Source organism: Phyllostomus discolor, chromosome 1 (genome assembly GCF_004126475.2).
Source record: "Phyllostomus discolor isolate MPI-MPIP mPhyDis1 chromosome 1, mPhyDis1.pri.v3, whole genome shotgun sequence".
Lineage (NCBI taxonomy): Eukaryota > Metazoa > Chordata > Mammalia > Chiroptera > Phyllostomidae > Phyllostomus > Phyllostomus discolor.
In genome coordinates, this window is record NC_040903.2 from 193976385 (window position 1) to 193996508 (window position 20124).

General features: G+C 39.1%; 1 protein-coding gene across 5 annotated transcripts in view; it reads left to right on the top strand.

Moving 5' to 3' along the window:
* The window catches only part of PCNX1 (pecanex 1), a 129489-nt gene that overhangs the window by 99730 nt on the left and 9635 nt on the right, over positions 1 to 20124 (top strand). For all 5 annotated transcript variants that reach the window (XM_028508014.2, XM_036011624.1, XM_036011619.1 and 2 more), the window contains 9 exons: positions 1002 to 1110; positions 1989 to 2118; positions 5331 to 5389; positions 7539 to 7754; positions 8902 to 9155; positions 11224 to 11454; positions 14181 to 14281; positions 15033 to 15183; positions 19634 to 19864. In XM_028508014.2, coding sequence (XP_028363815.1) covers positions 1002 to 1110; positions 1989 to 2118; positions 5331 to 5389; positions 7539 to 7754; positions 8902 to 9155; positions 11224 to 11454; positions 14181 to 14281; positions 15033 to 15183; positions 19634 to 19864 — 1482 coding nt within the window. The remainder of the gene's footprint in view (positions 1 to 1001; positions 1111 to 1988; positions 2119 to 5330; positions 5390 to 7538; positions 7755 to 8901; positions 9156 to 11223; positions 11455 to 14180; positions 14282 to 15032; positions 15184 to 19633; positions 19865 to 20124) is intronic.

Below are 20124 nucleotides of genomic sequence, written 5' to 3' on the forward strand. Positions count from 1 at the left end.
AAGCAAGTTTAGGAGCCTTGATAACATGCGTCCCACTTGTACTTCCTGTCATCCCGATCACATTGCTGCCGAGGGTTGCCAGCATAATTTGGGTCATGGCCAAGAATGCAGGGGTTCATCTGCATTTTCTAATTGGTTGAAGTTAATGGCTCTTTTTTAAAATTGGAAGTTAGAGAGGTTCATTGTAAATTAGCTAACTGGTTTAAGTATGAGGTGTTTGGTGCATTTAGTTATCACTGCACAATCATATGAGTTTAATACTCATTTTAATGAATATGATAGTGCGGTTATTTAGTTATCACTAAATAACTTCTGGCTTTTACGATTCTGTGACCTAGTGGGAGAGTTGGGCCTTGCACTGCCGGGTGTGCAGAGGCACCCTTAGGCATTTTTACTACTTTCGTTTCAGTGTTAAAGACATGTTAACAACAAAACAGATCCTAATTTAAATAGTATTTAAGAGTGTATTATGTTTCCATTGACAGTGACATTTGAGGTCATATCCAGATGCCCAGTATACACTACTAGATTCTTAGGCAAACAGGCAGAGACAACTGGATTACAACTTTATCTCCTTCCTGGGGGATAAAAAGAGTGCTTTCACACTCTTTTGACATTGTATTTAAAAATGTACTCAGTTTCCAGAGTGCTGAAATTTGAAGAAAATGTCTTAGAATCAAAATATATATGTTACTTAAGCTTTATAGATATTTACGATCGTTTTGCTTGTTGTAGTAGAAATAAGAGGGCATAGGATAGAGCCAGTAGAGAGCATTAAATTCTTTAAACAGATGAAACATGATAGCATGAGTCACCTAGCTGTCTTTACTTAAAAATACACAGTGGTTTGGCAGTTAATGTGTCTTTTCCTCTTATACAAATAGCAAATAATGTCAAAAACCGTTTCCCTATTAGGTAGAGAAAACATTCTAGAGGTGTTTCGTTTTCTTTTCAAATGTCTGATAAGTTCTTGACTGATTGTTTTTGTTTTTCTCCCACAGCTTTGGGAACTCCTGTATAAGTTGCAGTTCGTGTACACTTACATTGCCCCATGGCAAATCACGTGGGGTTCAGCCTTCCACGCTTTTGCTCAGCCCTTTGCAGTGCCCCGTATCCTTCTAATAAAAGTTTTGTGAGAATGGACAGTCATATCCTTGATGAGAACCTTGGTTTGTACGCAAACCCTTTCACAGGCATAGAATATAGGTTACTTGATGATAAATTATCAAAAATTCACAGTACTTTAGTTCACACCTATACTGATTTTGATTGTTCAAGTTGTAATAACATCTGTGGCCCACAGATCATGTGAACATGGGAAAAGTATTAAGGTTTTATAATTAAGCGATGCTGATTTAAAATTTATGTTTATATATGTATATGAGTATTAAAGTCTGGGAATTTTCTTTTTTTATAAATCATTTTTTATTTTTCAATTACAGTTGACATACAATATTATATTAGTTTCAGGTGTGCACCCCAGTGATTAGACTTACTCTTAGATCATCTCCAATGTATCAGGAATTTTTAATAAATGCAAAATGTATAGAGATATTTTAAAATGAATGAGAATACAGAACATTTTTAATACTCATTTTAATGAATATGATTGTAATTGAACTTTATGTCCAAAATCCTCCATTGTCACCATTTCTTAGAAGTATTTTCTAAATAAAAGTAAAGATTAGTTTTATCTTCTGGAAAATGAAATCCAAGCCTCTCTACCCAGAAGTGGTATGTGGGCTTTTATCAGATACATGTTAGCAAATATTTATGTGGCTCCTCCCTTCAGAGCATCGCGCCAGACTGCATTTTCTAGCTGTGTTTCTCTGCTGCTCCCTTCTACCGCCCAGGGGCATCATTTAAGGGCACTTTTTGCTGTCCTCTCATGAATGTTATTTTTCTAATTGCTGTAATGACAGCGTGTTTATGAGACGTATTTGTGTGTGTTCACACGGATGTTAAGGTCCTTAACCAGTTTCCCGCAGATTCAGCCATGTTGTTCGTTCAGGCTGCTGTGTCGGCCTTCTTTTCCACCCCCCTGAACCCCTTCCTGGGAAGTGCAATATTCATCACCTCGTATGTTCGGCCTGTGAAATTCTGGGAGAGAGACTACAAGTGAGTAAAATAAAACGTGTGAAAGCCAATTGTATCTTTTTATTAGGCAAAACTATCAATAGCATTAATATCAGTAATTGAGGGCTGTAATTTTTTGTGCTAAAATATTTTGATAAAATTTTATATATACTTGTAAAGTTTCAAAACTATATAAAATTAGAAGAGTTGAATGATTACTCTTAATTTCTCTACCTTTTTTCTAGTTATAAGTTTTTTAAAAAAGATTTCATTTATTTATTTTTAGAGAGAGGAGAAGGGAGGGAGGAAGGAGGGAGAGGAACATCAGTGTGGGAAAGGATTGTAAAATCGATTGGCTGCCTCTCTCAGGCCCCCAGCCGGGGTCCTGGAACACAACCCAGGCACGTGCCCTGACCAACACGGAACTGAGCGGGTGACCTTTCAGTCCGGTCTGCTGGATGACGCCCAGTCTACTGAGCCACACCAGTCAGGGCTAGTTATGAGATTTTTAGAACAGTTGTGGTTGAATATACTCATTTTTCTGTGTTCTTTTAATATTATTTCTTAGAATTGTTCCACTTTAATAACACACTGAAATTTAATGCCATACAAGTGTTACATCATTATAATAGCCATAATTAGTTATCTCACATTTTTCTTAGAAATATCTATTTCTAGAGCTAAATGTTTATATAGGATAAATTTTTTGTTAAAGATTTTATCTACTCATTCTTAGAGAGAGGGGAAGGGAAGGAAGAAGAGTGGGAGAGAAACATCAGTGTGTGGTTATCTCTCACATGCCCTCTACTGGGGACCTGGCCCGCAGCCCAGGACATGTGCCCCGACTGGGCATCCAGTCTGCACCCCTTTGGTTTGCAGGCCGGCACGCAGTCTACTGAGCCACACCAGCCAGGGCTCATGAAGATAAGTTTTCAGTGAGCATTTTGTACATGAAGTTTTATCCATTTAGGCTTGTTTCTTCAGGCCATTTAATCTGATGCCTAATAATTATCCTTGTACATAATCTATCCAAATTTCTTTATTTAATTTAAGAAAGAATATCTAAAAGGAAACTTACTGAGTTGTAGAGCTTAAACATTTTAAAGGCTTTTAATAGGCATTAACTTTGATTCAGAATAGGCTTGTACTAATTTATAATTCTGGCCAGCCCCACGTCTGCACTTTCCTGCACTTTCACATATTGACACATGTATAATATGAAACATTATAATATGAAATACAGTAGAAAATAGTAGTCTCACCTTTTAAACAATGAACTAGCTTGTGGATTTGACATTTTGCCCTGGTCTCTTATCAAAAACCTTGCCCTGGTCTCTTATCAAAAACCACACATGGTGTTTTTCCCTTTTGTTGAATTTTAATGTTATTTTCTGTTCTTCTGGGCCAACTTAAATGTAGCCCAAAATCACGTCTATGGCAGTACCTCTTAACCTATTTGGTCTCAGAACCTTTTTAGATTCTTAAAAGTTATCGGAAGTCTCCAAAGAGTTTTTGTTGATAGGAGTTTCATCTATCATGTTAACCATAGTAGAAAACTTTAAAAATTTAAATGTTCATTAATTTTAAAATAGCAACAATAAACCCATTACATGTAAACAAAAATAACATTTTTGAAATACATAGAACTATATTTTCCATCCCACCGAAAAAAAATCAGTGAGAAGTGTCATTGCTTTATAAATCTCTTTTATGTCTAGCTTAATAAAAGACAGCTGAATTCACACATCTGCTTCAGCATTCAGTCTGTTGTTGCAATATGTTGTTTTAGTTGAAGTATATGAAGAAAATCTGGGCTCACAGGCATAGTTATTGAAAAAGAGAGAAGTATTTTAATAGCTTTTTTAGACAATTGTGGATATTCTTTGATCATTTACTAAAAGTCAACAAACAGTTTGTTTCCTAAAGATTAGTTACAATGTGGAATCTAAAACCGTATCCATAAATTTCTGGAACTGTGTTACATCAAAATCCACTGATACGCCTTAGACTTTGGATGGATCTTTTTTACCCATGCATGAGCTTACAACGTCATTTATCGATCATTTAGAAAATACTGGTTTGCTGAGTAATGTAGACCTTCCAAATTTTGGCACATCCCATTTGATAATATTTTTAAAAATGTATTCATTCATATCACCACCAGTCCCAGAAGAAAACTGTATGAGTGTCAAGAAAATGGTATCAAGCTCACAGTGGTAGATATAAATAAGTTTTCCAAAATTCTAATTTTTTGCTTGAAAATTGTAATTTTTTGTTATTGGCAGAAGATACCATTGTCACTTGTTTTTCTTAAAAGGGCAGGCTCACTTTCTTCATTTTTTAGAAATGTTTGTCAAATACTCGTCTGTATAATCATGGTTTACCCATCAGTCATTCGAATAAAAATGGTCTTCCGTGAAGAAAAGTGACCTGTGCAGCCCGCATGTCAAGCCGTTGCACAAATGCTTTCCCTTGAGACACGTCCTCCTTTAGGAAGCAGCAGGCGTGCTTTATGAGTGTTGAGCCACACGCAATGTAAAGCAGACCTGTTCTGAGGGCTTGTAATTTAATAAAGTTAGTATTTTTCATTGCTTCATTAAGAACATTTTAAAGTGAGACTTAAATTTTTATACATTGTTTTTTGCCTTGTGCCTGTGTGGCAGTGTCAGCTAGCATGGTTGGGTGCCCTGCCTTGATTCATGTTAAAGGGCAGTGGTCGTCCCGCCATTGCCTTTGCACCAGCAGTGCAATTGTCTGCACAGTGAAAGAAAGCAGCCAGCAGCCCAGCGCTATTATGAAGGCATTTTGATACGGGAAAGTCCCTGGAGAAGGGTCTTGAGTCCCCTCCTCTGGGTTTTGTGGAACACATTTTGGGAACCACTGTACCACTGGGAGCTAATAGATGTACCTTCCCCTTGCAAAGAGTGTTTCATGCACTGTGTATTTTGGAATGGATTTTCTCATCCTCATTTTTTTTTTTTGCATTAAACTCATTAATGTCTCTTGACACACTGTTCAGTGTCAGACCAGTTAGGAAATAACTGCTCTGTTTATGTACGATGGGTGTGGGAGAGTGAAAAAGGAAAGCCTTTCCCCTAATATTGTGCTGCTGCAGAGCTTTGTCAATATGCCAATCATAGCTTTCTTTCAGGGATACTCATAGGCGACAATGTTTCTTTCACTTTTCCCCATTTTAAATTAGGCATTTTTAAATATAAAGAGTTTACTAAAAATGTTTATTTTGCCATCTTCAGCACAAAACGAGTGGATCATTCAAATACCAGATTGGCTTCCCAGCTTGATAGAAACCCAGGTAATAGCTTTATTTGTGAATCAAGAAGCATGTCTAATGAATCTGTTATGTATATCTGTATTTCACTCCCAACTTGTTGGTGATCTTGTGTTGGTTCCAAATGGTCATTTTTTTAAAGATTTTATTTATTTTTATTTTTAGAGAGGGAAGGGAGGGAGACAGAGAAAGAGAAACATCAACGTGCAGTTGCTGGGGTTCATGGCCTGCAACCCAGGCATGTGCCCTGACTGGGAATCAAACCTGCGACACTTTGGTTCGCAGCCCGCGCTCAATCCACTGAGCTATGCCAGCCAGGGCAAATGGTCATTTTTTAGAAACCAAATATCCTTTGCTTTATTTTGTTTTACTTTAGCAAAATATACATGAGTTAGATTATCTACAATTTATACACACTTATCTTATAAAGTGCATTTTAAGAACAGTGATAAGGATAAAAAATGCCATTCAAAGACTATTATTACATAGGTTAAAAAGTAGAACACAGTGAAAAGTAAAATGGTTAGGGGTCTTGAATACTATGCAATCTGATCACTATGTGTTTTATTAATATGTTTGTTTTTCCCTTCCCTGAATGTTTAGATAAATATTAATTTAGTTTATTGTGTATAGAGATGTCACATGGGGTGGCCAAATAGCCACTCAGCATAGGGCTTCAGTGGGCGGCACTTCGGTGGTGTTACCATGATCTACATCTGATTCTCAGTTTTGTCATTTGGGAAGCATCCTTTTGTTGGCCCACCCATTAGTAATTTGATACAGAGAGTGTGAATCTCATTTCTTCAGCCATAGAGATGAACATATCAACCAGAAATCCAAGGTATTAATTTACTAAAAGAAATACTACTCTCCAAATAGATAGGAATATTGGTATTCATTTGACTCACAGACTTCTTCAAGTGCTATCTACTTAAGAAACTAAATTATAGTGATCAGATTAAATCATAATTATAAAATTGAATTAAGGAGAACTAATTAATCGATATTAATGACTGTTGTTATCACATTTTGGTAGATAAACGCACCTCAGCTCTAGTATGTTCTGGTAAGGGGCTTGGAAGTCTCAAGATACTGATGATGCTAACCTGCATGTCAAAGACCGTGTCCTGAATAACACTTTGTGGTGGGCAGACAGTGCATTGTACAGGACCATCCTACTGAAGTGAGAGTTGGAGTGCCCTTTCATTATTTTATTATTTAGTTAGGCTGAGTTTAAAGTAATTATTAAGCTTCGTATATTTCACCATTCTTCAGTATGATACTTTAGGCACTCATTTACAGGTTATTGCTTTTCATGGGTTACTTCTGAAGATGCCATTTCCTTTTTTCCCCCTAAGATTTTATTTATGTATTTTTAGAGGGAGGGGAAGGGAAGGAAAAAGAGAGGGAGAGAAACACTGATGTGTGAGGCATAGCAATAGGTTGCGCCTTGCACGCCCCCAACAGGGGGCTTGGCCTGTAACCCTGGCATGTGTCCTGACTAGAATCGAACCTGCGACCTGTTTGGTTTGTTGGCCAGAGCTCAACCCACTGAGCCACATCAGGGCTGAAGATGGTCATTTCCTTTATTGGGTGATGTTTTATCCTATTTTTTAAAAGGATGACTCTAATACATTTTGTAGGTTCTTTGCTGCTGTTTCTGTATGTACAGTTTATTAGATTTAGCTATCTCAATATACAGGTTATTTTGACGGACCATTCCTTTTTGTTTTGAACTATATTATTTGTTAAAATCTTGTATTACTTTACTCACTGGTATTCTGTTGTTCTAGTTCTGATTTTTTTCATCTATTTCATTTCTCTTGAATGGCTTTAATAAGGCATAGTTCGTTCAACAATGGTAGAAGGGATCATGGACTCTTAAAAAGGTGGAAAAGACCTTAGATTTTATCTACTGCACTTCCTGCATTTTATGGGTGGGAACCATTCAGAGAGATTATGTGACTTCTAACTCTAAATTCTGAAACTTTCCCCATTACTCTCTATGTCATTTTTATATAGAATTTGTAAGAGTATGACAATTCTTTTCCCTGTCAAAAATATAGATACAACCCTAACTAGAAATTAGTTTTAATATTTTTACAATCGTGTATGTTGATATAAAGGGGACTTAGGGTAAAATTTAATATTTTTTTAAAATCCCTTCTTGTAGGATCAGATGACAACAACCTGAATTCCATCTTCTATGAACATCTAACCAGATCCCTACAACACAGTCTCTGTGGTGATTTGCTCCTAGGACGGTGGGGAAACTACAGTACAGGGGACTGTTTCATTCTTGCCTCTGACTACCTCAATGCGTTAGTGCACCTTATAGAGATCGGCAACGGGCTGGTCACTTTCCAGCTGCGGGGGCTCGAGTTCAGAGGTAGGACGTTCGCCTTCTGTTTCCATAATGTACTCCTGTGATACCTAAGTTTTGTGTGTTTACATCGCACGTCAAAAGCTATCATAGAATTTGATCCCCAATCTTTGGAATTGTAGAATAAGAAAAGTTATTAGAGAGTAGTTATTAGAGTTTTCCTCAAAATTATACTTTCAGGGAAGAACCATTTTCACAGTGTGCTGCATATGTTAAGGTAGTAACGTGAGAGTATAATTGACTTGTTTTCCTGATGATGTTGGATTTCTGTTGTCCATGCTTGCTCACTTGCCAGTATCACTGTGGCCAGTGCGTGTTGTTTGTTAGATGGCTGGTGGAGTGGTTGTGGTGTTTTTGTGTGAGGCAGAGAGTAGCTAATTGATTTACTTTCATATAGACACCAAGCCTTTGTCCTCAATAGCCTTTTTTAAAAAAAATGGAGTGAAATTCACATTACATCAAATTATCAATTTTAAAGTGGACAAATCTGGGGCATTTAGTACTTGCACAGTCTGATACCAGATAAAAGAACATTAGCTTCAAAGAATTGCGCAGAGTAATCAGACTTTATTCATACATAATGGAAACTATCAGCAGACTTCAAATGCCAGTTATCGTTGGAATTGACAGCAGACAGAAGTTTCAGTCATGTACTTAATATTAAATTACAATGAACTGTGACAAGTTACACAGCCGAATAGGCAGGATGTGTACGTATATTGGCCCGCAGCCCAGACACGGTGCTGCCGGGTCCTGCGTGTCTGCCGTGTCGGGTGCCCCGGGATGATTCATTCTTGCTCTTCTCCTCCTCTTCAGGATTAACTCCATCCCTCAGGAGAGGTACCGTTACTTAGTTGGTCTTCATTCAGTAGGAATGTACATGCAAATTTGAAAGGTTTGAGAATCTGTGAATAAAAATTGAGGAGGTTACTTTAAAATTCTCAGAACCTCGAATGTGCTAATGCATATTGTCATTCTGCAGGGGACGAATACACAGTATCCCTGCTTTCAGGAAGTTGCTGCAGTTTGTTAATGGACATTCTAAGACAAATCAATCACATACTTTCATTTGTTATAAAATGTCTTTTCTCTAAATTTCTTGGTCTTTAAAACATTCATTTTCCCAGTTTATGATTTTGTCCCCCTTTTTAAGGTACTTATTGCCAGCAAAGGGAAGTGGAGGCTATAACGGAAGGTGTCGAAGAAGACGAAGGGTTTTGCTGTTGTGAACCTGGCCACATTCCTCACGTGCTTTCCTTTAATGCTGCGTTTAGCCAGCGCTGGCTAGCTTGGGAAGTCATAGTCACAAAGTATATTCTGGAGGGGTACAGCATCACCGACAACAGTGCCGCTTCTATGCTTCAAGTCTTTGATCTTCGGAAAGTACTCACCACTTACTATGTCAAGGTAAGAGTGTGTGCCTGCTCCAGTCTTCTAACAGCTGAAGGCTCTTCATGGGTAAGATGTGTGTATACATATAGATAGATAGATAATTTTTTAATATATATAGATATTTATCTCTCTCTCTCTCTCTGTGCTTTGCCTCTGTGTAGTGATTTAAATTCTCTAGTATCCAGTATAGCCAGTAATTTGTACCTATGATGGTCTCGCTGTTTTTTTTCTTCAGTTAAACTTATTCATTGTTCACTAGTATTAATAGCTACACCTTGCAGCTCAGATGTTCTAGGTGCTGTGCTGAGGAATACACACGTACGCCTGCCTATGCACGCACATACATGTGTCTTACCTCATTCTCTAAAGTAATGTCCCGGTTTTACAAATAAACAAGACTTAGATGTTTATTTGCCCAAGTCCTCCAACTAGCCAGTAAAGTTAGGGATTTAACACCCAGGCTTGTCTGACTCCTGAGCCCTTGCTGTTAACCACTGCTTTGCACTGTTTTCGACAAGCTGAATAAAAGTACTACAAGACTGGGGAGGTTACCAAGACCACCCTCACTTGTGACAGCCAACTGCAATTTCAGGGTCCCTAAGACGACCCTCAGGTTCGATAATTTGCTACACAAGGACTCACAGAACTCAGCAAAGCCATTATACTCACAGTTAGCATTTACTGAGGCAGAAAGATACAGATTAAAATCAGCCAAGGGAGAGGCACATGGGGAGGGTCCCGAGGTGCCAAGGGGTGAGCTTCCAGGTGCCCTCTCCCAGTGCAGTTGTGCGGATGATGCCTGTTTCTCCCGGCAACAGAGGGTGGCAGTACTCACAGGGTGTTGTCAGTCAGGGAGCCTCACCCGAGCCACAGGGTGGAGGGTTTTTATTGGAGCAGAATCACTTAGGCTTGGTTGGCCACCCACTTGGCTAGCCTGAGTCTCCAGCGCCTCTGGAGGTCACAGCTCTAGGCCTCTAGGTGGACAAAAACCCTATTGGAGGTTACCCCCAGGAACCCAGAGCAAAGCCCAAACCTCTATTTGGGCAAAGTTAGTTCTTTACTGCACTGGTATTTTACTTTTGCTAAAGACTTCACAGAAACATAGCATGGCTGTGATTTGGGGCCTTCCAGACAAAGCTGATATTTTTTAAGATGAAAATGTGCGCTAAATTTTCACATACCCATATGTGAAATTTCTATGTCTTACATTGTTATCTACATATACCCCCTTATTTGTACTGACTGGGGTAAACCTTGAATCTTCTATTTAATATTTGATTAAACACAACCTCAGGAAGATAAGGAGGTTGATTTTACAACATATTTCATATGTGTGTTTGTGTGCATGGCATTTTGTCTCTGAATACGTATATTTCTATTGCTTTATAGAAATATGTGGGATATATTTCTGTAACTTGAGCTATGGTCACAGTATGATTTAATAGCTTTCTGAAAAATTTCTCAAAATAAATGCACCATAATAAATGCTTTCCACCTCTCTTAAAAGATCCTAAATTCAAAAGCTCTAAAACCAATAAACTAGAATTATTATTTTTTAAACTAGAATTATTTTTGAAGTTGCCTTGCTGAATTTATGGCTGTGATTTTAAAAGTACTACATGTTTTCCATCCACGAAGTCCTGAAGATTATTATAGCATTCTTAAAATGTACCTATTTTTCGGACCATAAGATGCACCTAGGTTTTAGAGGAGGAAAAAAGGAAAAAAATTTTGAAGCAAAAAATGTGGTAAAATATTTAATAACATAGATAACGTAATATTTCACCAATGTAAATGTAAACAGAACTCAACAACAGTATTAAAAACCATTAATCAAAAAAACACACAAAACACAGCATTTAATAAAGGGGACTGACTTTGGGAAAAAAAACACATTATTCCTCCCAAATTGGGGAGGTGCATCTTATAGTCCGAAAAATACTGTATATTTATTCTATTGAGCCAGAATAATATTTTTGAGTTGTGCTGTCATAATAAATACTTGGAGTGTGCTTGCTGAGGATTGAAGTTAATTGAAATTGTGAGTTAGCTTAAATTTTTTTAAAACTCTCTTCCTTGTCAGGGCATCATTTACTATGTCACAACCTCTTCAAAGCTGGAGGAGTGGCTGGCTAATGAGACAATGCAGGAGGGACTGCGCTTGTGTGCTGACCGAAATTACGTGGACGTGGACCCGACATTCAACCCGAACATTGACGAAGACTATGACCACCGGCTAGCAGGCATATCCAGAGAGAGTTTCTGTGTGATTTACCTCAACTGGATAGAGTACTGCTCTTCCCGAAGGGCAAAGGTAGAGTTTATTTCATTTATACCTCTTTGAACCTGTTTTTCTAAAGACAGGGTATGGAAAGGGTATCTCTGTTTGTTATTTTGAGGTCACTTTTTCCCAGCCTTTTTCTTTCTGACCTTCCCGGTTCCCGACGACTGGGCCAGACCAGCCACCTTAGCCCGGTCAAGTTACAGGCAGTGGCCTGCCTTGTGCTTTCAACTGCGGTTCATGCTCTTGTACTCCGATCAGCCTGCCCTCCCCCTGTGCATGCACGCACACACACGCACACAAATGGGGGTTACAGATTACATGGAACACCTTCTTAAAGACTGCACTTTGGAGCACCCCCTACCCACACCACCACATGCCACATTTAAGGACAATTTCATATCTTTGTCTCAAATTCGAAGTCTAAACCAGCACAGTTTAATAGAATTTTCTGCAGTGATGGAAGGGTTCTCTGCTGATCCAGTATGGTAGTTACTAACCCACCACATGTGGCCATTATTAAATGCCAGAAATATGGCAAGTATGACTAAGGAATTCAATTTTAAATTTTATTTAATTTAATTGACTTAAGTTTAGGACTAGTGGTCTAGTGGCTACTATATTGGACAGAGTTCATCTAGACTCCTTTCAGGTGTGAACATGGGTAAAATGAGCTAGAAATGTGTACAAATGCAGATTCTTAGGCCTCACCTGAGATTCTAATTCTGTGGGTCTAGGCTGGGGGTCCAGAATCTATATCACCTTGGTGACTGTAATTCAGCTGGTTTCTAATCCACGCTTTGGGATAACTTGTATCCTGTAACTAAAGCGAGTTATAGACCTTATCAACTACTGCTTTCCTTCTAGGTCTTGTGGCTCCCGTGGCTGTGTTATTACTCCCCTCCTTAGGCTCCATGTAACACACCACCCCACCAAGGCCTGTGGTTCCCAAAGCTGATTCCTACCACCACTGCTGCTTTCCAAGCAGAAGTCTGGTGTGGTTGAGCCACCAGCACTGTAGGTACAGGACGACTCTGTGTCCCAGAGCATCGTGGGCCACCTTGACAGCCAGCACCGTTCTCTCGGTCTGGGAAGTGCACACTGGCCGTCTTCACACGTAGCACCTGCTGTAGTCTTAGGTGTACAGGTTTCATCAGATTTGGACATTTTTCAGCCATAATTTTTTCCCAGTGCTTTTTTCTGTCTTCTCCCCTCTTTTGTGGACTCCAGTTGCATTTGCATTAGGCTGCCTGATGTTGTCCTACAGCTCACCAGTGGTTTTTCAGTCTCTTCTGTCTCTGTTTTTAATTTTGCATAGTCTCTGTTGCTGTGTTTTTAGATCATTATTTTTTCCTTCTACATTGTTTACTATGTCATTAATCTCATCCAGTGTATTTTTTAAATCTCAGACATTGTATTTTTTTGTATCTCTTGAAGTTCAACTTGTTTTTTCATAAATCTTTTATGTCTCTACTTAGCATGATGTCATTTCTCTATCTTTTGAACAGTTATAACTTTTTTAATGTTCTTTTTGACTAATTCTGACATTTGTGTCAATTCTGGGTTAGTTTTGATTGAGTGAGCAATTAATTGATTATTCTTTTATGGGTTATATTTTCCTGCTACTTTACATGCCTGGCAATTTTTGATTGAGTGCTGGACTTTATGAATTTTACTTTGATAGGTGCTGGATATTTTTGTATTCCTACAAATGTTCTTGACTTTTGCTCTGTGACACAGCTAAATTCCTTGGGGACAGTTTGATCGTTTCAGAGCTTGCTTTTAAGCCTTCTTAGGAGGGACCAGTCTTTTGTTTGGAGCTGATTTTTCCCCATTACTAAGACAGTACTGTTCTGAGTTGTTAGGAGAGTAGATCTTTAAAGCTCTCATCCTGAGGAAGAAAAATTTTGTAACTATGTATGGCAATGGAATTTCTTCTGTAGAGTATTAGGATCTTAGCTAAACATCTCAAAGCACTTACACCTAGGGTTTTATTTTAGTATATCCAATCATTATGAAGTATTAGATTTTATTTAAAGATTCCAAAGAACCTCCTCATATACATCAATACTTCACTTAGTGTTTTATTGTTTCTTTTCATTGAAACTTTTATTTGAGGAGGTAGAAACTAGTTGAGTTCCTTAACCTTTCTGATTTGTTAAATAGATATATTCTGATTTGAGAAGTACTTATATGGCTTTCTAATCATTAATGTTCTTTGTTTTTCTTTTTTTAAGGTGTAATTGATAGTCAACATTATTTCAGGTGTACATCATAATGATTGATATATGTATATATTGAGAAACGGTCACCACAATAAATCTAATTAACTACCATCATCATACCAGTTACAAAGTTTTTTTCCTCATGATTAGCACTTTTTTTTAAAGATTTTATTTATTTATTTTTAGAGAGAGGGGAAGGGAGGAAGAAAGAGAGGGAGAGAAACATCAGTGTGTGATTGCCTCTCATGTGCCCCCCACTGGGGACCTGGCCTGCAACCCAGGCTTGTGCCCTGACTGGGAATTGAGCAACCTTTGAGGTCGCAGGCCAGCACTCAGTCCACTGAGCCACACCAGCCAGGGCATGATGAGAACTTTAAGATCTACTCTTAACAACTTTTGAATGTGCAATGTGATATTACTAACTATAGTTACTACATTAAATTCCCATGACTTACTTGTTTTACAACTGGAATTTGCTACCTTTTGATCTCCTTCACCCTATTCTTTGTTTCTGTTGTTGTTTGTTTTTTGAAGCCACTGGATGTGGACAAAGATTCTTCCCTGGTGACTCTGTGTTACGGACTATGTGTCCTGGGACGAAGGGCCTTGGGGACGGCCTCGCACCATATGTCCAGGTAAAGGCATTTCTGTTTGCGGGAGGGCTTGTGGGAAGCTGTGCGATCCAACTCGGAAGAATCTGGAATCACTTCTCGTGGAAGCATTTTATGCTAATTTATTGCAAAAAATCTCTTCAGATGTGGTATTGTATAGATCTTTTTGCTGAACATAGTTGCGTTCTGTTAAGCAGTTAACAAAACTGGCTTTTAAAACTGACATGTGGGCAACTACTGATAGTAAGAATCTAACAGATTTGAGGCATTTTAAAAAATAGCCCATAACATTTGATTGGCCTCCTCTCAGTCTACATCTATTTTTCTAACAACTCACCTCTTTTTAAATTTTTCTACATTTCCTTTTTGCCCAGAGAATTTACACTTTTAATGTAGTTGTGCATTTGATTTTGGAACTCTAAATATAAACTAGATTTCTGAATATACTCATCCAAAAGAATTAGAATTAAAAATACCATATATTTTAAGTTTTTTCTGATTACTACATCTTTTGGGCCCTCAGTTTTGTGAACCTATGTCCTCTGTCTGTTGTTCATTCTCATGGACTCAGTGTTACAGTGTTTCATGGCCATGGGTCCCAGGTCAGGAGGCCCCATCCCTGGTAATCCTGGTTTCAGGATTAGTTCTCACATTAGTTCTTGGGTCTGTGCTCTTAAAACGCCCCCTCATGATTGTGATGCACTGCCATATGTAAGAGTCGGTGTAATGAAAGACCCTTGTAAAATATGTAAACTTCTATCTCCACTCTCAACAGTAATTTAGAGTCCTTCCTCTATGGATTGCATGCCCTGTTCAAGGGCGATTTTCGTATTTCTTCAATTCGAGATGAGTGGATCTTTGCTGACATGGAGTTACTGAGAAAAGTGGTGGTCCCTGGGATCCGGATGTCCATCAAACTTCATCAGGTAAGGAGAGGAAATTTCTCATTTATTGCTGTTATTTAATGGTGCTTCTTCACTTGACTTCCAAATTATATTTCTTAGAAAACTTTTGAGAAATATTCTGATTTCAAACAAAGGAAACATGATTCATGGCAAGATGCAGCATCTTAGAATCCCGAACCTGGGTCTCTAACAGTGAATTTGGATACTAATACTAGGGTGTGATCTGGGCATGACCCTGAGGAGAAATGTACCCCAGCCCTGTAATGCTTGCTTTGACTGTAGGTGACTGTAAGTCACGCCTCTGCCGTGAGCGAGTGTTAGGTGCCGCTCGGTGCAGTGTGGCAGCGTCTCAGGAGTCCTGGAGGTGCTGCTGTTACTGAGCTGTGAGTTTCGTTTAGCAAGTTACGTTGAGAAGTAGACGGTTGGGACAGAATTAATCTTAGTTTAATCCCAGTAGAGTTGAAAAATTAAAATGACGCCCCAAAATGCATATTGCTCTTAATCTTTTTTTAAAAGATTTTATTTATTCATTTTTAGAGAGAGGGGAAGGGAAGGAGAAAGAGAGAGAAACATGAGTATGTGAGAGAAATATCGACTGGTTGCCTCTCACATGCACCCCAAACAGGGACTAGACCCACAACCAGGAATCAAACTGATGACCTTTTGCATTGCGGGATGATGTTCCACCATCTGAGCTTCACCAGTCAGGGCGCCGTGTATCATTTTTTCTCAAAGGTTTTATTTATTTATTTTTAGAGAGAGGGGAAGGGAGGAAGAAAGAGAGGGAGAGAAACAGCAATGTGTGGTTGCCTCCCATGCAGCCCCCAGTGGGGTTGTGGCCCACAACCCAGGCATGTGCCCTGACTGGGAATTGAACCAGTGACGCTTTGGTTCACAGTCCACACTCAATCCATTGAGCTACACCAGCCAGGGCTGTATCATTTTAAGAATGTATTTTAAATTAAGTAAAATGAGACCTCACTTAATGTCAGTAGGTTCTGGAAACTGCAGGTTTAAACGAAACACCATCTGCTGAAACCAGTTTTCCTATAGGCTAATTATTATAAACACCTGTTTAGTTCCTATAGCCTATGTCTGGTCACAGAAACAGCCAGACTTCTAAATAAAGATCCAAAATACTTCTAAAGTTAAACATTGAAATAAATTTGAACTATACATGTGTTTAAGATAGATAAATAAAAACAAGTAAGGTAGTTATTTTCCAGCCCGATTATTCCAACTCAGGGTTTCAGGTGCCCGGAGCCTTTCCCAGCAGCTCAGGGCTAAGGTGGGCACCCACCGGGGATGGGATGCCATTAAATCACAGCACCCACACCCACTCAGACTGGGACCATGTGGACATGCCAGTTGACCTCACATGCACAGCTTTGGGACATGGGAGGAAATGTCATGTCCTAAAATATGCAGACATGGGGAGAGCGTGTAGACTACATGGACCATGGCCCTGGCCAGGAATTGACTTTTTTGTGTTTTTTTTTCATCAACGTTACAACAAAACGACGTCGTTATTCAAGGACTTGCCGTACTGGCACTTGCTCGTCTAATAACTCCACCCAGCAGCAGTTACCGGGTCTGAGGATGGAGACCACATGATAGGACTCACTAAAATGCACCTGCTGTGCTCAAATCTGATTGAATCTGTTTTTCCCCAAATAAGAGGTGAATCGCTCTTCAGGTGATCTAAAATGTTAGAATGAAGTTAATGTCCCATGTTATTTAAGAGCATTTTTAATAAGGGATCTATTACTTGAAGATTTCTGAAAGAATAGAATACCATTTGGAGGATGATGGTGGAAATACTTATTTGGGATCAAACAGAATTGTCTGTCATCAGAGCAGCTTTACAGTTTCAAGACAAAACTCAGTGGATTTAAAATTTGTTTTCTTATTTTGCTGTTCTCTGTCTGGTAGCTCTCCTTTTGTTTTGTTATGTCCGAAGAAACATCTAAGCCTGTAAGGAAGTTTTAGGAGATTCTGTTAGAGCCAAACTGACGGCAATGCTGGGAAGCAAGATTTCAAATGCCCCTAAAATGTTTTTGAAACTTCAGGTTTCTCAAAAGGTGCCGATGAAATATCTGCTGTGTAAGAAGTCATCTGTTGTACGTGGCATGATTATCTAACAGTTCCTGACAGACATCTTTGGTTAACCCTTAACATTATGGTAGATACGTCGTCTCTGTCTGGCTGAGAGGAAGCTGGGGCACAAGGTCCAGAGCCTCTGATACCTTAGGTCTTCACCTCTAGTCTCCCTGTGGAAGTTCTCTCGCCTGTGGCTGCAGGTCCACTTCCGTTCGTGTGCCTTTGGCTGCGGCATCATTGCCTGTGACGGTGCTGCTCTACCTTGTAGTCAGGCCCAGCCCACCTGGTGCAGCACAAGCTCACCGTTAGCCGTGACTGACACAACAGTGACAGACAGGAGTGTAAGGAGGTGGGATTGGGAGCCTGGGAGCCATGGAGGGTTGGGGAGGGTCAGAGGGAGTGAGAGAGAATTCAGGTGCAACCTGGACAAGCTTTGTAATTCTGATAGGCCTTTGAGGAAGGTAGAGATTGACCTACAAAGTAACAAGCAACAGCCATTTATTGACCATTGCTTGGAGCCAGAAGTTGGAGTGTCCATGGGGGGACTGTTGAGCCAAGAGAAGATAAATGTGTGCATCAGAACTGCTCATCTACAAAAGTGAACGATAGGCTTAGGTATTAAAAGAAAGGATTAGCACATACTTGTCACGTGACCCGGCGCTTTCACTCCTAGACATTACCCAAGAGAACGAAAGTACATGTTCGTGCAAAGACTTAAACCCAAGTGTGCACAGCAGTTTTACTCATGTAGCCCCAAACTGAAAACAACTCAGATGCCCGTCAGTGGACGGACACACAACTGACGGGATAGCCACACGGTGGAATGGTGCTCAGCACTGAAAAGGAGCGAGCTACTGTTGGACACCACAGCATGCATGATCTCAAACATTATGCAGGCAAGAAAAGTCAGACACATGAAGGGTGCATTGTATGATTTTATTTCGATAAAATTTAAAACAGGCAAAGTTGATCTACGGAGACAGAGCAGATCAGTGGTTGCTTGGGATGTAGACACTGAATGCCAGAAGGCAGCAAGGAACTTTTGGGGTGATGAAAATGTTCTGTACCTCGACTGCAGCAGTGGTTACAGGGGTGTGCATAGATGTCAAAGAGCACTTGACTACTCGTAGAGTGGCTGTCCTTTGTTGTATATAAATTATACCTCAAACTTGACGTTCAAAAATGGTTCTGTTCCTGGAGAGCTTAAAATATAGCTCATTACTGCTATACTACTTTTGTAAATTCCTCAGTCCAACCCTGTCCTCTAACCCTTACCTAAACAAATACGATTTCCAGTTTTTATACATTTTCTTTGTTTTCCTCACTTAAGTTGGTTTTCATATCTTTATATAATCTTTTTTTCTGTTAAAGGGTATTTCTCTGTTATTAGTTATGGAAGACTAAAACTATATAAATGGTCTCTAAGACTGTGTTTTTTATTAACCAGGCACTTTCCTCATAAAGCCATGTCTCTAGAATGATGCTAATGGACCGTGTTACCCTGCCTCTCATCTAGTTGAGATATGGTTCAAAGCCATGAGCTTTGCAGACAGAGTAAGGGTCCTAGTCCTAGGCAAGCTGGTAGAATCTTCCCTGAAAAACCTCTTGGTCTTCATAACTGCTCATTCATTTAATAAATGGGTATTTAATACCTGTCTACCATATGCAAGATTGTGTGGCAGGCAGCATAGTTGAAACAGAGGAGTATATGAAATGAATCTTCCATTCAGAAACCTGTAAATTAACAGAAGATTCAGGACATGTACCCAGCTAACCATAACACAAATCTGAATTTCTGAAATGGTGTGTTACTAAGGAAAGACAAATACTGCATTGGCTGCCTTCATATTTACAATTGAGAGGTTGATAAGTTTTCATATCCAGGTAAAGTAACGGACTTGTACTCAAGCCAGCTGAGGAGGAGCGTGCTCTCTATGAGGGGCGCTGAGAGGGAGCAGGAAGGCAGCATCCCCAAGGACGTACACCCAAGTCTGGAGGTGGGGCTACATGAGAATAATAAAAGTATTCACTGTGCACGTGAATGATGTTTAATGGTAATATAAAGAGTTCTCCGAGACACTATTTCATGTAACTCGTGAAACAACCTTGTCAAGTAGGTTAAGCAGGTGTTACTGGCACTCACAAATATCAAAATGGAAGCTCAAAGAATCTTAGCTACTTCCTAGATTTAGATGGTAATACTAGGACTTAAACACATTTTAGAGTATTTTTCACATAGTTTACATCTAATAATAACATGCTGATTTGAAATTTTCATTTAGTAAATGATTTAGTCATAGAAGTTTTTATCATCCTGGAAGTAATTCTTTTTGTTTCCTAAAAAAGATAAATTTTTTATTTACGTGTACAGGATCATTTCACTTCTCCAGATGAGTACGATGACCCTACTGTGCTCTATGAAGCTATTGTGTCTCATGAAAAAAACCTCGTGATAGCTCATGAAGGGGACCCCGCGTGGCGGAGCGCAGTGCTGGCCAACTCTCCCTCTCTGCTCGCCCTGCGGCACGTCATGGATGACGGCACCAACGAGTATAAGATCATCATGCTCAACAGACGCTACCTGAGCTTCAGGGTCATTAAAGTAAGTTTGTGAGGCATTAATTGGCATCTGAAAAAACTGCAACTTACAATTTTATCCAGCCTTTTAAAAAGTAGTTGAAACTCTTATAAAAAAAAGATAAGCATATACTACATTAGTATTTATTATTTATAAGCACTTAATTTTATTTGTCAATAATTTAGTCTGTCCTCTGAAGTTTTCTAATATGCTATAAAGGCATTGTTTCTGTATTGGAAAAATACAGAGTAAAATTTTTAAAATTTTACTCTGTATTTTTCCAA